General features: G+C 37.9%; 1 protein-coding gene across 2 annotated transcripts in view; it reads right to left on the bottom strand.

Annotated features, from left to right (window-relative positions):
- Positions 1-22551, bottom strand: part of brpf1 (bromodomain and PHD finger containing, 1) — a 49951-nt gene that overhangs the window by 11211 nt on the left and 16189 nt on the right. Inside the window, exons 2-12 of one of the 2 annotated variants that reach the window (XM_028825266.2) lie at positions 19449-20164; positions 19082-19271; positions 17740-18515; positions 9113-9269; positions 8266-8313; positions 7976-8107; positions 6689-6817; positions 6288-6600; positions 5734-6057; positions 5142-5426; positions 4831-4978 (exon numbers count right to left, since the gene is read on the bottom strand). In XM_028825266.2, the coding sequence (XP_028681099.2) occupies positions 4831-4978; positions 5142-5426; positions 5734-6057; positions 6288-6600; positions 6689-6817; positions 7976-8107; positions 8266-8313; positions 9113-9269; positions 17740-18515; positions 19082-19271; positions 19449-20146 (3200 nt within the window). In that variant the 5' untranslated portion in view covers positions 20147-20164. Of the gene's footprint in view, positions 1-4830; positions 4979-5141; positions 5427-5733; positions 6061-6287; positions 6601-6688; positions 6818-7975; positions 8108-8265; positions 8314-9112; positions 9270-17739; positions 18516-19081; positions 19272-19448; positions 20165-22551 lie in introns of both variants that reach the window. The other variant, XM_028825264.2, reaches the window with a different exon arrangement.

Here is a 22551-nt window from a genome sequence, read left to right as displayed (position 1 = left end):
CTCTGCTTCCTCTAAGGAAGACATGCTGGGGGGATTGAGAAGATCCTTGAAGTATTCCTTCCACCGGTCAATGATGTCTGCAGTTGAAGTCAGCAGGGCCCCATCTCCACTATACACAGTGTTGGTGGAGCACGTTTTCCCCTCCTGAGGCGCCTGACGGTTTGCCAGAACCTTCTCGGTGCCAACCGAAAGTCGTCTTCCATGGCTTCACCAAACTCCTCCCATGCCTGAGTTTTTGCCTCTGCAACAGCCGATGCCGCCACACCCTTGGCCCCCCGGTACCCCTCAGCTGCCTCTGGAGTCCAACAGATCAACCAGACCCGATAGGGCTCTTTCTTCAGCTTGACGGCCTCTCAAACCTTAGGTGTCAACCACCGGGTTTGTGGATTGCCGCCACGATGGGCACCGACAACCTTGCAGCCACAGCTCCGTTCTGCTGCTTTGACAATGGCGGCTCGGAAGATGGCCCATTCAGACTCGATGTCCTTTGCCTCCCTCGAAATGAGGTTGAAGTTCTGCTGGAGGTGGCAGTTAAAGATCTTTCTGACCAGTTCCTCCGCCAGACATTCCCAGCAGACCCTCATTATTTGTTTGGGTCTGCCTGGTCTGTCCAGCAGCCTCTCCTGCCATCTGAACCAATTTACCACCAGGTGATGATCAGTTGACAGCTCAGCCCCTCTCTTCACCCGAGTGTCCAAGACATAAGGTTACAGATCTGATGACACGCTTAAAAAGTCTATCATCGAGCTGCGACCTTGGGCATCCTGGCGCCAAGTGCACTTATGGACACCCTTATGCTCGAACATGGTGTTCGTTACGGACAATCCATGGCCAGCACAGAAGTCCAACAACTGAACACCACTCGAGTTTAGATCAGGGAGGCCGTTCCTCCCAATCAGACCTCTCCAGGTTTCACTGTCGTTGCTGACGTGAGCATTTAAGTCTCTCAGCAGGACGATAGAGTCCCCAGGAGCTGCGCCTCGCAGTGCCTCTTCCAGGGACTCCAAGAAGAGCCCAGACCATGCGTAGAGGTGAGCCCAACTATATCTAGCCGGTACCTCTCAACCTCTCGCACCTGTTCAGGCTCCTTCCCTGCCAGAGAGGTAACATTCCATGTTCCAAGAGCTAGTTTCGGCAACCAAGGGTCGGAACACCAGAGTTCCCGCCTTCGGCTACCACCCATATCGCACTGCACCCGACCACTATGGCCTCTCTTGCAGGTGGTGGGCCCACAAGAGCTAAATCAATCATCATACCTTAAAACTTAAGAGTACGATGAGAGGACCAGCAGACTGTCCATATCAAGACTTTCCACCATTTACAGTGCTTCGTGGATTGTCAATTAACAGCTCAAACCAAGGGTGATGACTAATACAATCAGACTTACTTCACTCCCTCCCAATACCCCCCCCCCCCCCCCAAAAAAAACCACTACAAGCATTTGTACAAAACACATGTGCATGTCTGAAAATTGAAGGATGATGAACAATTTTGTAATTGACTTCTTCTTTCGGCTTCTCCCGTTAGGGGTCGCCATAGCGGATCATCTTCTTCCATATCTTTCTATCCTCTGCATCTTGTTCTGTTACACCCATCACCTGCATGTTCTCTCTCACCACATCCATAAACCTTCACTTAGGCCTTCCTCTTTTCCTCTTTCCTGGCAGCTCCATCCTTAGCATCCTTCTCCCAATATACTCAGCATCTCTCCTCTGCACATGTCCAGACCAACACAATCTTGCCTCTCTGACCTTGTCTCCCAACCGTCCAACTTGAGCTGACCCTCTAATGTCCTCAATTCTAATCCTGTCCATCCTCGCCAATGCAAATTTTAGCATCTTTAACTCTACCACCTCCAGCTCTGTCTCCTGCTTTCTGGTCAGTGCCACCGTCTCCAACCCATATAACATAGCTGGTCTCACTACTGTTCTGTAGACCTTCCCTTTCATTCTTGCCAATACCCGTGTCTCACAGATTACTCCTGACACTCTTCTCCACACATTCCACCCTGCCTGCACTCTCTTTTTCACCTCTCTTCCACAATCCCCATTACTCTGTACTGTTGATCCCAAGTATTTAAACTCATCCACCTTCCCCAACTCTACTCAATGCATCCCCACCATTTCTCTGACCTCCCCTTCATTTACACACATGTATTCTGTCTTGCTCCTACTGACCTTCACTCCTCTCCTCTCTACAGCACATCTCCACCTCTCCAGGGTCTCCTCAATCTGCTCCCTACTATCGCTACAGATTACAATGTCATCAGCAAACATTATAGTCCACGGGGACTCCTGTCTAATCTCTTCTGTCAACCTGTCCATCACCATTGCAAATAAGAAGGGGCTCAGAGCCGACCCCTGACATAATCCCACCTCCAAGTTGAATGCATCCGTCACTCCTACTGCAGACCTCACCACTGTCACACTTCCCTCATACATATCCTGTACAACTCTTACATACTTCTCTGCCACTCCCGACTTCCTCATACAATACCACAACTCCTCTCGAGGCACCCTGTCATATGCTTTCTCCAGGTCCACAAAGGCGCAATGCAACTCCTTCTGGCCTTCATTATACTTCATCAACACCATCAGAGCAAACATTACATCTGTGGTGCTCTTTCTTGGCATGAAACCATACTGCTGCTCACTAATCATCACCTTACTTCTTAACCTAGCTTCTACTACTCTTTCCCATAACTTCATGCTGTGGCTCATCAATTTTATCCCCCTGTAGTTACTACAGTCCTGCACATCCCCCTTATTCTTAAATATGGGCACCAGTACACTTCTCCACTCCTCAGGCATCCTCTCACTTTGCAAGATTCCATTAAACAATCTACATGTTAGTAAAAAAAACAATGGTGATGGTATTACTTGTAGAAAAAGGAATAAAGTGAGTAACGCTTACAAAAGCTAAAGGATTATTAATAAAAAAGTTAAAACCTTTTTTGCTCAAGTCTGGTGTCTGAGTGTTTCATTACAGGAAAATCATAACATTCTAAAGTCCACTTAATCCAATTCCTGGTTGTTGGGAAGTGAAAACCTTTCAAGGCATCACTGGATGCAAGAAAGAAACTGCAGTGGATGAGGCATTGATCCATTTCAGGACACACTCATGCTCACACAGGGAAAATTTAAGATGACCAGTTAACCAAACATTGGCATTTTTGAGTCTTGGGAGGAAAACCGAAGAGACACTGGGAACATTTTACACTCCACTCAGACTATGCCTAATTGCAAGATTTGAATCCATGGCCCACTTTACAATATTCACCAAGTACAAAATGCTATAACAAAGTTGTGTATTACACAAATATATTATGAAAAAATTATTTAAAACACTGTAAAAATCAACTAGGAGAAGTTTAGCTTGCAAAAAGAATGTCTTTAAAAACTGTACCTCAATTGTGAACACACTTGATAAGCCACAAAACTACAGGATTTGACAAAAAAACATAAAAATCATTAACTATCCTGCAGAAAGTTGCACAGCTACAGTGTGATGATGGAAACATATTGTTTTTAAATAATTTGTATTATTATTTCAAACAATAATATTCATAAGAAAAATGATCAGATGTTACAATGGCAGCATATAAAGCTTAAAAATCACCCCTTTCTTAAAATAATCTTATTTATGAGTTTATGTAAACATTAGTCTGTTCTATTTTTATGCATGAAAATCAAAGGCAAAAAAAGTACATAAAAGAAGTTGGACAATGGAACTCCCAATCCATTGAGTTAAGTCCACTGTTCATAGAGCAAGTAAACTCCCTTAAAATGCACTTTCCATTACATTTAGTCATCAAATAACGGACTAAAATGTGTGTAACAATTCAAGTCTTGTATTCACCTTTTGCTCTATATACAGTAGATCTTGTATAGTGATGTCAAGGCTGAAGGACCTGGAAGACTAGAATATTTTAGGTGCTATTTATGAAAATGAAATACAAAAGATTCTGGTTGGGTGGCCTTGTTTCCCTAAATTTCACAAAACAGGCTAGTTGGATAGTTGAGTTATAAGGAAGTCAGCTATATGTGCATTGGATTTGGGTACTTTGGAGAATCTACTGTCCTAATGAAAGCCATGCTTAAATGATTTATTTATCTTAAATGATTAATTTTAGTGAAAAAGATAGGCATTGTATACACACTAATCTTATCATGAAGAAAAGAAAAAAAAAACCAATGGAGAGGGTTTTGTGCTACTACTAATGTACAAGTGCAGCATTAGGAACAGGATCAATACAGGAATCAATGGGCACAAGGCTATATGAGACACCCCCCCAAACCCCCCACCACCCCACAGGGCAAGTGAACATAGACCCAAAACAAAGACTGGGGAATTTACAGCGGTCAATTTACAACACTAATTTAGAACTGGAAAGAATCTCTAGCCACAAGAAAAAAAAATAACATAAAAAACAACAACAAACAAAGAGGTTATCAACACCATACTAAATGCAACCTACCTCAGAACTGAGCCAGGGCCCAAATTCAATTTAGGTGGCATTACAACCTTAATAAACCACAACATCTCACTAAATAACTAGCAATGGTAAACCAGCTTAGTAGACATAAGTCAAGAATAGAAAACAAAAATAAAACAAACCATTATCTGGTATTGTAGGATGGTAGTTCCTACCAATCCTGACAGAAACTGGTAGAAGTCAAAAGTACATACATTGCAAATCTCATAAACCGAGTACATAATTATTTATTACATGTCAAGAAAGAAAATATGATTGCAGGTGTTTGAATACAATTGTATAAAGATCAGACTTCAGTACCCTGTGCATTAAATATAGTTTGTATTCAGACAAACCTGGTGCGATCCGAGGCTGCACTGCTACTGGTAGTTGTACTTGATTCGGAGTCAGAACTGCTTCTGGGTAGGCTGCGCTCATTTCTGTACACACGGAAACTTTCTGTTACTGGCTGGCTGCCACCATCAAAACCGTTAGCAGGAAGACCTGCAAAAGCATATTTAATATTGATTAACTACACAGATTTTTTTCATCTTTTCGAGAAAACATGCTATCCATTTCTTTAAAAATAAATCTAAATAATCAGGCATATTTGGGGAAAAAAATTATTACTCAAAAAATGGCATCTACAACAAGGTAAACAGCTTACCCACATGTGGTTCCTCTGTGCTCTTATCACTCTCACTGTCAGAACTAGAGCTAGTTCTAGGACTACGGACACGTTTCCTTTGCCGAGAATTTGATAGAAGAGGAAGCTGAGGAGGCCCAATAGGACTAGAACTTGATCCAGGCCCTCCTTGACCATCTCTGATTTTGGGAGGTCGACCTGGTCTCTTTGGCGGTCCTGCAGTCTTTGGATTTTTCTTGGAGAACAGAACAGAGGTACGGCGTCCCACTTCAGGAGCCATTGACGAAGAGGATGACACCCCTATTCCTATACATAAAGCAAATCAAACTTAGGAGGATGAAGAGATACATACTGGGCTTATACTCTGTAAGAAACAGTATCAGATGGAGGACATTTGAGATCGATAAACACATTATTATATTTGCCTTTTGTGTTAATGGACTACTGAAACTGCATCCAAATTAACATATTTACAACAGCACAAGCAAAATAAAGCAAAATGCAAGAATTTTGGAAACTTTGGCCTTTAAAGTATTATTCTTTGCCACCTAGTGGCATCCATACCTTTACACATGCAAAAACTTGAACTTTACAATTTGCGAGAATATATTACCTTTGCTTTCCATCTCATGACTGCTGCTCTCTCCATCATTGTCACTGGGCAAGCGGTCCTTTCCCATATTGCTGGCGGGGTGGTGTGAGGGGGGGACCCCCCGCCCGTGGTGCTGTATTGGCCCTCGGTCGCCCCCCTCCCGGCCCCCCTCCCGCTGGTGGGCCAGTTTACGTTTGATCACTGTTATCTCCTTCTTTAACATCTTGGCTCGGCGAGAACGGCCAATGCTGTGCTTTCCGGCGCTCACCTCATCCAGTTTTTCCTGCAGGACCTTAAGCTGCTCATCCAGGGGCAAACGCTTCCTGTTCTCTGGTAGCAACAGATCTGCTAGAAAAGTTATACATAATGCCAAAATTTATAATGATGTGCAGAAAAGAAACTTTTCTCTATTAAAAATAAAAGTTCAGTGTCTTTTCTAAAGAAAAATTGTACCAAGAAACAAACAAATCATGAGTCATATTGATGGAAATGGGGGGCATCCTCCAAACATTCATGTGCTCAAATAAGGATCTTTAGGCCACAACACATTATAACACACAAATAAAAACACTTACTATCAAGTCCTAGCTGCATTCGATGCCCCTCTACAATAGGTGGTTTAGGCAAATGCATTCCAGTCTCAAAGTCAATTCCAATTTTTTCTGCCTGTCGTCGAGCCTGCCTCAAAACAGCACCACCCTGCTCTCGAAGACGCACAGCAGCCCTGTAGAACACTGTGTCCTTAGCATTATATTTCATGCAATTGTTAACAATCAAGCTGAAATCCTCCTCAAACTGATCCAAACTTCTGTATTTATGTGCCTCCAGGCTTTTCCACATGGTCTGGAAATCCATTGGTTTCTTTATATGGTCCAAGTAGTCAGGAACCTGAGAATGAGGACGTAGCATTTTAAATTGTCTGCCAAGAAGTTTTATGATCTGTCCAGACTAATCAAAACATAATTATTAGAAATACCTCAGAGAGGGGAACTGGCTCTGCAAAAAAGTTGCTAGTGTCTTTCTCCTGTAGTTGTTCCAAAGTGTTCCTTAACAGGATCAGAAAAGGAGTCAGCTGGATCTCCATAGCTATCTGCTGTACTTTGATCTTCAAAACAAACAAAAATAAAGAATTAACAAAAGTACGTATAATGATGAAGACCTTTTTGCATCACTACTGCCAATTCTTAACTTGTCCGCAGCGGGTTCTCTTCAGTTACATTGTTAAATGAGATGGTGATATTATATAAAGTAACTTCTAAATCACAGAAATATTCAACAGCAGAATCTTTGGCAGGCCACAGTGAATCAGCTGTGCAGACTGAACTCGAAATCAAGGTCTGGAGTTCAACAACTTGGCTCTTAACCCACACTTCCTCTTTGTTGTTTATTGTTTTGGCTATTTTAAGTAAAAATAGGCTATATATTTACTTTTTTTCCCGTGATAAAATAATGGGCTTACAGACATCTAATATTAAGCCTTTGACGTTGAATAATTTGTCTTTCCATTTCAAAAGCCTGTTTTTAAGATCATTTCTCAATGCTAAGTTATTTTCAGTGTCTTTTTCCATATTTAAAATCTTCCCATTCATGTCCTTGGTAGCTAACTCTCCAGAAAGAGCAAAAATTCTCTGATAAACACCTTTAACTTTCTGCCTTGTTAAACAATTTTATTCCTCCATGCCAGGGAATTGTACCTGTTTCTTTTCCATCCAATAAATGAACGATTCAGTTGTCTAAACAAATAAAAAAAGTACTCATGGCTTTCAAGACACAGATAGGTAATTTGCCAAAAGTAATACAAAACATTTTTTTCTGTATGTAAATTATATGCACAAAAGGATACTTTTTTTCACAGTTCCAGTTAGACCACGGTTCACCACATTCTCTAACAATATAGACACCAAACACACAAATCTAGAGAGCAACGGCAGTCTGGATGGGAAGGGATGTGTGACATTAGCATGCAAGACAAATTATGCCTTTTCTGTACCATCCACTCATTCCATTGTAATTTAACACCTAGTCCAAACAGAAACTACTTCTTATAAAAGAGAAATAAACATTAAAAAACTTAAACTTAAATATATAGAGCGCATTTTTAAAAAGTAATTAAACAGAAAGCAAATCCTATAAATGGGTAATCCACCAGACAGGCAGTCTATGCAACAAGAGTCACAGACAAAATGGTTACCATTGAACACAAAGTGCAGTAAGCTTGTTACTACTATGTCTGTTTGAAGTCCCTGCTATCCAAAGTTCTTACCGTCTCTCGCTTGATCTTTTCCCTCTTTCGGATCAATTCGACCAATAACCGTGCTCTCTCCAAGTCATGCCTTAATCGTTGCCAAGACTTAAGTTGTTCTTTCAAGACACTGTTTTTCTCCTCATTGTCTCTCTGCATAACATCAAAATAACAAAGCTTAATCTTCAATAGAAAAGCCTACATTTACAAGATAAATACTCAAAGAACTTTGAGAGGACGCAATAGTACCCTCCACATATTTATATAAGTTATAGTGGTTATAAAATAAATTGTTAAAATGTAAACCTTACAGTTAACACTGCTCCATCTGATGGACTGCTCTCTTTATCTTCACTGTCCTGTTAAAGAAAGCACTTCGAATCAGGTATTTAAAGAATAACTCACATGCTTCTCAAAGCATCACTTTCCCTGTAAATTATGTCAAGAAATGAATGAATAATTGAAAATTCATTACACTCGTTTCTTTCAAATCGTTTTCAAAGATCTAGTGAGGATTGTCTCATCTTACTTTCTTTAATTTGTCTTAAGGAACAAATATTATAATTCACAGTAACACATTTATATGTTTAAGAAAGGAACAGGATTCTCAATGAGATGTTAGATAAAAGCAATTCTCTACCCATATCAAGAGAAGTAGAAACTGCATGAATATGGTTTTTCAACTAACTTTAAGAGATTGAATTGCAGGGCCTCTGTTTTATCATGAAAGCACAGTAAAAGTACACAAAGTTATATTCTCAGATTTTTACATTTCAAGCTCAATACTGAAGAATATGGTCTACTGATCTTTATTCCGACCAGTGTAAACTGCAAAATAAAATGTAATTTACCTATTAATACATTAAGCTTTTATTCAAGGCAGAGTCATTTACATAATCACATAAATAAAATGGCCATTAACTCTGTAGTGATTACTATAAATATAACAATATTTTTAATGGCAAACCAATAAAATACAAATGACTAAAACCACATATAGCTCTAAAATACTCAACTAATAAGAAAGAAAACAAAAAGCATACTAATATACACTCAGCCTAACAAAGACGCAGTGCATGCTGTGGAAGTTCAGTTACTGACTTTGTATGTGCCAGTGTTTTAAAATGTTTACAAATGTATCTTTCCACTGTAACTCACTTGATCAAGGTTGCGTTGTGACTGCAAGTGTGTCTGCAGTCGCCTCAGTAAAGGTACACCATTTCTAGACTGCCTCTTCAATGTCCAGTAACTGTGTAGCCTTTGCATGAACTGGCTTTTTCTAGGCAATGTCAGGCGACTTGTGATTCTACTAAGCCTGTATAAAAAAAATAATAAATAAATTAAAAAACGTGGTATTGGTGCTAGCATGGGATAAAATATTAGAAAGGGTTTCCTCAAATAATCGTACCAATAAAACAACAACCAAATACTAATTAGAAGATAATAATAATAAAAAGCTGCAGAGAATAAAAACAAACTGTATTTTTCAAAGGCAAGTGGCCTTAACACTGGGCTGTTAACCAAAGTGATGCCAGATCAATGCCCACCAATGACCATGAAACAAAACCATTTAACTACTTGTCAAAGTTTAAGAATATGGAATCTACTACACTGTACTTCTGGAGTGCCCTGGGATAATTTTCACTATAGAAGGTGAATTACGTCATTAAGTTATTTTTCTTATTTCTGAAAAATCACAACATTTAAGAAGATTGGGCATAATTCTCTGAACATGTCACATTATTACTGACGTACAATATACTGGTTAAAACACAGAAATAAATTTAAGATGAGGCATCAATGAAGAAATCCTTGAAAACAATTCAAAACATAATTCCACCCACAGGGGAACAAATACATGTGCATAGAGAAGTATCAGCAGAGATAGCTAAAGCAGTATAATTCGGGAGTTTAGAGTATATAACCAGAGGTGCCTGAACTAGCTACTAAAAAGACAACAGACCTCTTTGTAAAGGAAGAAATTTGTGTTGAATTGTACAGCCACAAATTAACAGATAAACAAAGCACAAGTGTCCTGAATCAGTCTTTTACATCCTCTTATGAAGAGGTAAACCTTTGGATGTGTTCACTGCCTGATATTCTTGCCTTTTTTTAAATAATTGTCTCACTCGAACAAAACAAGCCTTTTTCAGTTTGAAAGAGATTATTTAAAAGGGCTTTCTATTTCAAATCCAAGATGTAGAATTAGCCTGAAAGCTTTTACTTGTGCACTACAGCCTAAAGATACACTTTTAATGAACTTGTAGCTGACAGGCATATGTCTCAAAAGTAATAAATAATACAGTTAGGTCATGTTGCCTTTTGCTTGCAATAATGACTGCCCACTGGCGGATGTAAGGCACACAATAATGACTCAGAAAACAGACATATGTACTGCATAAAGTTACATGTCCCTGGTTGACTAAGTGATCACTAATGGATCAATCTCATAACCCTCAGGCTTAGAAAACTACAGCCTCACTGAAAGCAACTACACAGGACTGGTTTAGAATCGCTAATTAATCCCACATGCAAGTCTTTCGGATTTGGGAGGAGAACCAGAGCACCCAAGAAAAACGCACTGACATTGGGAGAGACTCCATGCAGATTCACACTGTTTCAAAATTAACAATTAAATTAAGTAATACTGCTGTTCATTTACTTTCTTATGCATTTAGTTTAATGTAGGACTGCAAAAAACTTGGGCTTACAGCAGCAGTATCAGTTAGGAGGCAAAGACTTTTCCAAAGCCTTAATATTAAGTGCAAAACATTTTATTTATTTAAATTGTTATCAATGATTTCCATGCCTACAGCCAAAGTCCACTTTCACCTAAACAGAAGGTTAAGGAATGCTCACTTCTCAATTCTTTTTTTCCCCCCTCTTTACGGAAGTCTGCCTTCTTCAGCATGTCCAAATCTTTCCAACAAAATCAGATTACTTATTTTTAAGGAATCTTATTGTTTTTGTGGTTTACATTTCACCTTATTTCCTTTCAAATCAAAGTTCTTAGAGGAGAAAATACAGACCATTCTTTGCATCATGCATGTAATGCCACAACAAAACAACAACAAAAAATCCAACATCTCAAAATGTTAGAGATAACCTTAACAAGCCAAATAAAGAATAAAAAAGTTTTTATTTATTACAATGTATAGGCATTTTGAAGACATGTACAATGTACAGTATAGCCATATGAAGACATCTCTGAATTAGTCCGATTTTGTCAGGGCAAGTCGCAGAGAGCTGTAGGTGCCGCTAGGGACACTAGAACTGAGTTGATTCCTGTCACACTACATGACTTGTGGCAAGAGGTGCGAAATGCAACTGTCTTAAAGTTAAATTCGGTGATTTTTACATGAAAGCATTTTTTATAATCATTGCATACATTATCTTGCTTGCTATGGGAAACAGTGGTCTAAAATTAAGTTTAACATTTTAAAATTAACATACATGATGTTAAGTATAAAATTTGGGTCTACAGAGCATTTGTGCAAATGGGCAAAAAAAAAGCTTTAAATCTTACCAAACACGTCCACTTTCAAGGCAAAATGTTCTTGAGTATTGATCCACATCTTGAGACTGCATACATATTGTAAAACAGTATATCCGGGTCATTTTAGGAAATATATATGTTTCAAATGATTCTGACATTTTAAAAGATGTCTGGCTGTGTTCTTCTCCTTACTGCATGTCTCCCTCCGCAACAGCATTTCACTCTCAGGGGTGTGGATCATGGGTCATCTCCTTAGTGTTGTAATTGATGTTTCTGCTGAGAGGGATTCAAGCACTTAGGGCACAGCCAGTGCCTACCCTGTCACATTTGCTCCCCCCAACACTACTTCTTAAAAAACATTTTATAAACAACGAGTCAAAGTAAGTACACAGCCAGATATTTTCATGTTTTTGATAGAAACAAGATGACTTTTTTATAATCAAGATACCAATAATTTGATTTAAAAATACAGGTAAGACATTACTAGTGTTGCTAGTGGCAATTACTACTTAAAATTATTGATCTGCCAGTTAATTGTAACACATTTGGCTGCAAAGCCCCAATTTCAAACAGCCATTACTTCACTTAGCTTATCCTTAACTAGCTTTTTAAATTTGTAAGACAATGGGCATCAGTTATAGTGATGTTGGTTAATCAGATGTATCAGAAGTACTATGTAACTGTTTCCAGACTAATCTCAGAATACTTGTAGTTTTTTTTTTTTAGGGCTAATATTATTGACAGACAGTGCAGTGGTTCAGTTCCTGTTACCAACACTGTGTGACCATGAGCAAGTCACTACAACTGCCTGTGCTCCAAATTGAAAAACAAAAGAAATGCAACCAATTGTATCTCAAATGTAGGTAAACCTGGATAAAGAGGGTCAGTCAAATAATAAGTAATAACAACATTATTAGATTACTGGAACTGGTAGCTCTTTTATAATTGTCCAAGAGTAAAATATTCCTGCCATAGATAAATTTCTGCTTTTTCTAGGGATTTGGCTTTTGTTGATAGTCACTACAAAACACAATTTTACAGTGAAGTGTATTCTTTTGAATTGAAACATATCAGCCATGTTCTCCCTTGGCTGGATTTTGTTCCCTTCTGAATTACTGTGCTAATGCTGTCATGCTGCTCACTGCCCCTCCAGGGCAGCAGTTTGCAAGAGCCGCACAGCTGATATAACTAATTTCACCTTTTGTTAATGCACCAATGGCTCCCGAATGTCCCCCCCACTAGATCTTTATGTGTTGGTGCTTTGCAGTGCTCAGTGCTTAACAGGAGACCACCACCCATCTGCACTCGTCATTTAGGAAAGAGTGATTGGAGTGCTCAATATTTCACATCAGGAGTGAGTGCTGGTAGTCAGCAGCAAAAAACTGCGCTCGCTAACCATTGAACTTTGCGTTTCTTTTGAGCTTCACTGAACTCTCTCTTTCCATTTCAAAAAGTGATCACTTCATTTATTTTTCCCTGGTCAAGGACACTGACCTATCTTCAGTGCTTCATCCACCCTGAGAAATTTCCAAAGGCAATGGGAGTCAGTAATAGTGCTGTTAATCAGATGTATCAGAAGTACTATGATCCTAAGTACTTTTCTGTAAATTATATTTATTTATTTTTTTTAACCAGGGGTTAATATTAGTTCACTGGAGCTCCTTACTCTTGAACATGCTACATATAAATTGCCCAAAAATAAAAAATTCTTGCATTGATCAGTTCTTGCTTTTCTTAGTGACTGACCTTGGCTTTTGTTGAAGGTCATTGGAAAAATACAGTTTTACAGTCACAGGGGTAATTATTAGGAATAATGGGAATTTGGGGTATACCGTATATACTCACGTATAAGTCAGGTCTTGAAACCTGAAAAATCGATCATAAAATCAGACCCCGATTTATATGCCCGTTCAAAAATGCAACAATTTTTTTTTTTTTTTCATCTTCTTGCCTCCTCCAATCTCGCATCAGTTTCTCAGACACATGGAATTTTGTTGCAGTAGCGCAGTTACCAATTTCTTTCGCTACTTAAACAACGTTTAATTTAAAACCAGCTTCATACTTCTTCTGATGTAATGCTCCATCATAGATAAGGGATGCACTTACGATAAAGGTGTATGAGGGTATGAGATACAAAAAACACAAATCAGTGCAAACCTTGCTTCGGAATAGTTTGGGTATTACCGTGTGGTCATGTAGGCACAACACATAGAAAAAAAAGGGCAGTGTGTCTCGTAGTTACTCTCTCAGGTGGGCGTTAGCATATCATAATCGCTTGGATCAATAGTGTGAGTTTTCTGCATTCAACTTATATGGCCGACATTATAAAATACCAGAAATTATACGGTAAAATCAAGTCCTGACTTATCCGCGAGCATATACGGTAAATATAATTTCACCCTGTGGCATATCCTGTAAAAAAAGGTAACTTCAATCGGAATTGAATGTAATGATTTGATCTGTAGTCTTGCATCATCACAAAGTTTTGGAGGGTTTTGATTAAAAACAATATACAGTTCCAGGACCCACTCATGGATACCAAAGTCCACAGATGTTCAAGGCATAGTATATGCATATAACTTATGCACATCAGATTTTATACATCAAATTTGACTACGGATGAAGTAAAAATCGTAATAAGGTTTAAGTAGATGAAACAGTGGAAGGATCATTACTTGTCCAGCCCCATCTCCCTGAGCCATCATTCCTCTGGGTATGCTTCCACATCATTTCATTTACATGAATTCAATGTCAAATTTGCTGTGCTCTAAACACAAATTTTTCTTTCTGAAATTTTCTGGATTTTGAAATTTTCAATACATGGTTGAATCTGTGGATGTGGAACATTGTTAAGCATTGTACAGAAACGGGGAAAAAAGAAAAACAAAAAATTACAGGCTGTACATGAGAAAGCCGTCTCTTCAATTTGGCAAGCTTTGAACCCAGAACTGAACTTTAGGAGTGCCAGCACTTTGCAACCCAAGTAAACAGAATAACAGGTTTCAGCTGCACTAATGCAATTGCAAAGGCTTCTATAATAACCAATTAGCCTTTTATACATGACTAGTTAAGGATCAGCTAAGGATATTGACCAGTGGGACATGGAGGGAAAATTGCTTTGCAGTAATATGTGAATAATAAACAAACAATCAGTCATTTCAAGCAGTAATAGCCATAAGAAACATTATTAATGTCCTGGCTATGTTTTTAAATCAATGTAATTGTATCTTGATATAAAAAAATGGCAACAACATCTATCGAAAACAGAACAATTTCTGGGTGTGTACACACTTTCACTGATAGTGAATATATTTTAGTACGTTTTACATAATCAAATCATTTGAATACAATTACTGTTTGGTGAAAAATGTAATATGTGACAGCTTTTCCTGGACTGCAATTCTGATCATGACTGCTACAGCTATTCATTTCCCATATTTGTAAGCTTCAGGTCTTCTAAAGTTAAATTCCTTTGTTTAGACATCTGTACCTGAATGTGCGTGACCTTAAAATAAAAGTATCACATTCACTTATGGTTGCCACCTTATACATGTTTGATAGATACATTCTTTACTTTCGGCTTGTTAAGCTCTGGCTTAGGGCAAGATTTTTCTCAGGATTTAGACAAATAGGTTGTAATTTTATACCTCAGTACAAAAGTATGTATCAGTAGGTTGCAAGATTTTTTATTAAGACATTTGTACCAATTCACCCCTAGAAGTCACTTAAACCGCTAGAAAAGACATGGTATTTTTTACAAATTTATAAAAAAGTACTTCACCAAAGAACACAAATTCCCACAACAAATTAATGTATACAATGATTGTATAAAACATCTAGTTGAAAAATGCACAGCTTATCATTTATCAGTCATAGGCTTAATTCACATAACAATTTTCAATGATTAAGATTTAGTGTGACAATGGCTTAAATTATAAAATCAAAGCAACTACACTCACTATGGTGGCTTGTTGAAATTAGACTTGAAGATAATTTCTAAACTATACCCCATACAAGTCAGCTATGAAAACCAAACCATCCTTCATTGTGCTCTACCATGTCAACAGCATACAAAAAAAAACAGCAGCTCCAAAAATCCATCAAATCCAAGCAGCCATTTTGCTGACTACTTATGAAGAATGAAAACTGTGGATTCTTGTCACAGCATTAAGGCAGGGGTGGGCAGATTCAGTCCTGGAGGGCCGCAGTGGCTGCAGGTTTTTGCTCCAACCCAATTGCTTAATAAGAAACCCTTATTGCTCAAGTAACACTTCAGCTTCACTTTAGTTGTCTCGCTCGTTAAGATTTTGAACCCTTATTGCTTATTTTAGTCTTAAACAGCTGTATTCTTGGTTTTTAATTGCTCCTAATTAGCAATACCATGCAAATTACAAAAGAGACCAGCATTTCTCCATTTAGCTTGTTTTCATTTACGCCTGTGTGTATTTATCACGCACTATGTGGTTTAATTAAATACTTGGAAGGAAAGTGAAGAGAAAAAAGTGAAGCACTGAGAATTGCTCATCTGTTTTAGACTTCAAATCATTTGGATGATATCCTTAGAAAGGAAAATAAATCTAGGATATGAGAATGACCTGACATGGCAGAGTTAAAGCACGAGCAAGCCATGCAATTAAATAATTGACAAGGATTGGTTTTTAATTAAGCAACTGGGTTGGAACAAAAACCTGCAACCACTGCGGCCCTCCAGGACTGAATCTGCCCACCCCTGCATTAAGATTTACTGTAGGCAGTTGCAAGCTTTTTTCTATCATGGCCCTGATATTTACAACAATACGGTTTTAAATGTGAGAAATGTCATATGATTATTAGCAATTTTAAAATATACCTCTCATAGTGATGAAATCTGACTAGTGTTTATTATTACAGCTAATACCAATAATATTCCACTAACAAGGGAGTACTGAATGCATCAGAGTTAATACCACCAAGATGTTTCCACTCAGAATCTACATACAAGATCTCCATCTCATCCTACAGAATAATATAGAACATTGCCTGGCAATGTTAAACATAAATTTAGAAACAAATCAAACAAACCCATTGTATTCTAACTTTGATAATTAAAATACAACTCAAAGTTTACCAGTTATTTGTATTACAATATGCATCTAACTCAAGTCTGAAATTCATTGACTAAAAAAAAAAAAAAATAGATGGAAATGAAAATATCAAGGATGGGGAAAAAAAAAATCATGATGCTAATAATAATAATAATAATAATTATTTACATTTATATAGCGCTTTTCTCACTACTTGCACTGTGGTTTGGACACATTTTGTTATTGAATGAAGTTACTAAGAGGAAAGAGTGGTGGTATGAATAGTAAAAATATAAATTTGACATATGTTTCATCAGCACAATTTTTGACATACATCTATTATTCATTATGTAACCTGCGTATCATTCTGAATGTTATCAGCAGAATTGTGTTACAATTTTTCATTTTTTGGTTTAGCTTTCTGGATGAAGTGGTAACCATATACTAATAATTAAGTTGTATTTTGGGTTATTTCTGATGCACTGTAAACATTCTTGTGGGAAAGAAAAAAAAAAAAATCACAGAAAAATAGGTGAAACAGTTATGGCAAATGTATTTCTGGTACAAGCTACTTATACACTGGCTGACATGGTTGTAAATGATTCCAATTGGATTTTCCATGTCTGCTTTATTATTATAATACACTGGCTTTTATTTTCTGTTTGGGACAAAGCTATATATTTTTTTTCTATAAGCCATGCCATCAGTACAAATGTGAGAACAACCATCATTATACCTTAATCACAGTATGTTAGATCTGTCCAGTTATTTTCACAGGTCACCAACAGTTTTGGAAATCTGCTTGATTAATCATGTCTGTATATTGCTAGTCTGCTCAGGAAGTGTGACTAATATGAGATGGCTCATGTGTATCATGATTGTTAATATATGTACAGAACAATACGTTTATAGGGGTTTCCATTTTTATCCCCAAGACCAACTGATTAATATAATTTTATCTTATCCTACATAGATGCCAAAGCTTTTTGGCATAATTGTGTCTTTGCATCTGTGTAAGAGAATTTGCGTATCTTTTAAGTATTGATCAACATCATGTCTTACAGTCTGATCAGTGCCGAGTCAGGTATTAAAATAAAATTGCTAAATATTACTTTTAAATTTTAGTCACCAAATGTTACTCAACAGTGTACCTTTTCAAATAAAATAAGCTCTTATTCTTTATAGCCGACTTTTAATGTTTTATGATTTCCAAACACACAACTAACCTGTGTGGTGGTATGCAGGGAACAGACACCACTGGTGCAGCAGCTCGCTTCTCTGCCAGGATTTTACGTGCTTTCTTCATTTTGATACGGGACTTGGCTTTGGCCTTTTTCACTTTCTCAGAACTCCAACCTTTGCCATCATCCTCGAGAAGCTCATCATCTTCCTCTGGCTCTGCATCACTATGTGAAAGGGTGGCTGACCGGCGCATTGATCCAGGTGGTGTGTGAATATCACAGTAGGCAGTTTTCCTCACACTGAAGGATGTGCCATTGGCACTAGTCTCCCGCACTGGCTCCATCTTCATGTATAACCCTGCTTGCTGAGCACAGGTTACATGGAAAGCTGTATAGCAGTTGGCTTTGTGGCACTGGATGCAAGCACCTGAACCACGCTGTTTACAAATGTAGCAGGTCAGCTTCCACCTGGCCGGGGGGATGTGCTCGATGCTGTCAATGGGCTCAAGAAACACTGTGTTGGCAAAACAAACTTCAGGAATCCACAGTGCACACACTACATGAGCCCAGCGGCTATCATCAGTTTGTTTAAAAGCACCTCCTTTGTTGGGACACAGTGCACAATCGACAGCCCGTGAGGGGGACTGCAAACAGCGGCGACAAAGCCACTGCCCCTCTGGAATATAGGGAACACCATAGCATTCCTGATGTACAGCTAGGTTACACATATCACAAAAGAGAATAACATTGCTGTTCTGACACTCCCCATCATTACAAATGCAGCATACAGCATCTTCATCTATCAGAGCACTGGGGTCTGCCTAAATCAGACAGAAAAATGGAAAAGAAGGAAATCAGTAAAAATTCCAGTAGAGTATAGATGTCTGCCTTTGAAGTTAGAAAGACTTAAGTGTACCTCTTTGTTTATACAGAGCTTTCAAATGGACTTCAGCGGACAGTACCTAGTAATACATTTTTCATTTTCATGATGTTTTTGAGAAAAATAAATAAATAAAACTGTGGAAAAAAAATGCAAGCTTTTTTCTCTTTGCCAATTTGCTGTATCTTCTTGCCAAGGTCAAAATAGACTCCATGCTACTTATAAGATTTGCACCCTCATTAAAATCCTAAAGCAATCACTTTGGATCGTATTCAATGCCAAGAACATCATAATAGTTGTAAAATAATCCACTGGTTGTAAAGACATTTTCAGCTTTGGGTATATTTTAATTTGTTTGTGACAGGAGATGTAAGATTACATTTTTAACTACTGTACTCTATCACAGGTCTCTATCACTACATACACTCAAACTGTTGTTTCTGTGTTTAAAATGCAACTACAATAGATGTTATACAAAGACCCACACTGCCAAAAACAGATTCTTACCTTGTTATGGCTCTCAAAATAAGACTCCTTCTCTAGTCTATCCATAAGATACTCAAAAATCTCCTGAGGAACAGGCATCACTCCTTCCGTTTGTCGCTTTTCATTCATTATATCCAGCCAAATATAATCTTCCTCATCCATATCATACTCTATTTCTTCATCTAGTTCTTCTACAGATTTATCTATATACCTACAAGCAAAAAATGAGAACTTAGTAGATCATGAATATTTTAAGACATTCCTTTAAAAAATACAGTGCCTATCATGAGAAGTAAAAAAACAGCATAATATTAAGTGCACGATTTATTATTTCCTTTTAAGCAGTGCCTGGGGCTTGCATCATAGCAGCAAAATTTAAATTCTATACCTGTAGTAGGAAGAAGGTCTTGGAGGGGCATCTGGCAAATCCTGCTCCAGTTCTCTGTAGACAACTTCTGGTAATTTGACAGCTGGGCCAGATGAGGCATTGTGGTGATGATGGTGTACAGATGCCTCTTTCTTTTTCTCTTTGTTCTTATGCTTCCCTGATTTTGGGGTGTTGTTGGTGCTCTTGGCTCCTCCAGCATTTGTATTAGCTGGAGTATCTGGCCTTTCTTTTGCTCCACTGACATCTCCACTGACGCTTACTCCTATAGAGTTGTCCTCAGTGGCATCTTCTTCCTCTGAAACAACATCTAGGTTTTCAAAGATGCTAATCCTATGTACCCGACCCTGAATATCCACTTCCACCAAACGTTGAGCCTGGGCATATGTCATAGTCTCACGGCTTGGGGAATGGGAAGCTTCAGATGGGGCAGGGCTGAGCTGGCCTGTACCCCCAGAAGGAGTTGAGCTACCTCCTGCTCCACCACCAGACCCTCGTGACTGTCGCCCCTTCTTTTTTGGCTTGCGGAGAGGGGTGCTGTGTGGGGGCAGAGGGTTGTCATGATCATAATTGTAAAGGTGGTATTCAATGCCACTGTAGCTCTTGTAAATTTTGCGGCATGTTTCTACTGGACATTCATAGGGAGGTTTGGTGGCTCGAAGATTGTGACAGAACGTCTTTACATCAAAATCCAAACCCATGGCATTTGTACTTTACATCTGCAAAAAAATAAGAAAAAAAAATTCTTTGGCATAACATCATGAATTGAAAGCTGCATGTAGCAAAGCTGAAAACCTGCAGGACATCAATGTTTCTGATAACATATAAAGGAGGCAGTGACAAAAATTAAGATACAGATATTCACAATATCTCTCTTAATCTAGAAAGCAAGAGCTCATTTTCATTGTTGTAATACTATAAGCCAAATAAATTTCCATTAGGTGATCACCACCTCAGTGTGTGTTTTATTTTGAAGTACTAAACTATAGTATAACTGTGAATATCCATTTTACAATACACTTACTGGCAGACATAGTGACTTATTCATGGTTACAAAATGATTTATGTGTAAACGCTCAACCAGAACCTTATGGTTTACAATTCAGTTTAGATTCTCCTGTTACTGATCCCTTATTAACAAACATGATTGCTTCACGTTTGCTGGAGCTCATCTCAACTCGAATTTGAAGTAGCTCACAGGAAATAGAAGGCAGCAAATATCACAACTTCTATTTACACAGGAGACAATTTACATGTTCCAAAAAATACTCTCTTACACAGTGACTTTGATAATTAACTACACAAGGCAGACAATCACAAATTCAATGATTCTAAACATAAGCAGTAGGAGAATGAAATCATGTTCCTCAAAGTTAGTATTTTAAAAAGATTATACAGCTATAAATGCACCAATATATAATAAAGAAAAATTTCAGCAAGAAAACAAGAATCCTATGAAATCATAATCTACAGTACTACAAGGGACAAAAAATAATAATAAAAACAACAACAACAACCTGGTAAGTGTCTATATAGTAAAGCTAATCAAAAGGCCCTATTTGTCAGGTAGAACACAGAGTCATTGGCATGTTTGTTCCGAAGCCCAATGGATAAAACAGCTCTGCTTTAAAAAACAATTTCTATTATTGGTCTACTTAGGCCATATGCCATCGACAACAGTAAACACATGAAAAACTATGAAACACAGACAATAGCGTTTGTTCTCTTAACCTAGTCACAGCCTGGAGGCTTCCTGTTTTCCATGAGAATTATTTATTCTGAAAAGAAAAAAAAAAATCATATAGACAGAAATAAAGAGCTAGTAAAACCATCAAGTCACCCCGTGATCTTTAAAGTAAAATTTGTTCTAATGCTGACAGGTGACATTTGATTAAGGAAAAGACCAAGACTTGAAAACTTTTACACTTTGTAATTTCCTTTGTGGCATGATGGCAATACAGCTTATGTTTTTGACTTACACTGCATGAAATACAAACTGAAGCCCGGCTAGAGTAGATTACTTTCAAGTCACACGAATGGCTTTACCATCATACCATCAATACACACAGTCTTGCAGTATACAGTGGTACGAAATACCATAATGTTCCCCAATACTGCAGTATAACATATACACAAATACAAGACAAGTGCAAGACAAAAAAAAAAAAAAAAAACTATACTATAAATGTATAAACAAATAAAAGGCAAATGGATAGTAATAAACAAATAAATGATAACTACTAATAATAACAACAATAATAGTAGCAAACATAATAAATGTACTGCATATAAATAAAACTACTAGGAGCAGTGGGCAGCACAGAGCTCAGAGTCTGGACAGGCAAAGGGTAGAGTCTGTTGAAGAACCTGGCAGAAGTGGTTCGGATGCTACACTACCTTCTGCCAGATAGAAATGGGACAAGAGATCGTGGAAGGGGTGGAAGCAGTCCTCCACAGTGCTTTTGGCTTTACAGATGCAATGCCTAATAAACAAGTCTTTAATGGAGGGCAGAGAGGTCCTACGGATTTCTACTGTGTGTAGTATCCGTTGCAGCACCTTGTGGTCAGAGGCACTACAGTTCCCAAACATAGTCTTTCAGTCCTTTTGGTATTTTTTCATGAGACTCCGGTTTCCTTCCACAGTCCAAAACCATGCCATTATGCATCATATATGTATGAAGGATTATACTAATTTAAGACTGTCTTATTATTATAATATTAGCCAATTAAATTTAAAAAGAAATTAGACACAAAACTATGCATATCTAGTTAACCACCAAAAAACTACTAATGTACTGTACAAATTAATTAATGAATTATTGACATTTTATATACTAAATATAGAAAGTTATATTTTAAAGTAAATGCAGAAATAATAATCACAGCAGCAACAGTGAATAACATCTTTCTAAAAAGGCAAAGAGAGAAAGAAACTCGCTTTCAGTAAAACCCATTTAGGTGGTCATGATTAGTGAAGAATAAGGAGAAGGGTACATTCACAACCCTTAAATCTCTCTCTGAAACTTTCTAGGTTTTACTTGGATCTTCACAGCCTCTGAGTCTCAGCAAAAGATGTTTCTGTCTATTTGAGTAGGCAGTTAAAGGC

The sequence above is a fragment of the Erpetoichthys calabaricus genome, chromosome 18 (genome assembly GCF_900747795.2).
Source record: "Erpetoichthys calabaricus chromosome 18, fErpCal1.3, whole genome shotgun sequence".
Classification (NCBI taxonomy): Eukaryota; Metazoa; Chordata; class Cladistia; order Polypteriformes; family Polypteridae; genus Erpetoichthys; species Erpetoichthys calabaricus.
This window is presented reverse-complemented; position numbering and strand designations above follow the sequence as displayed.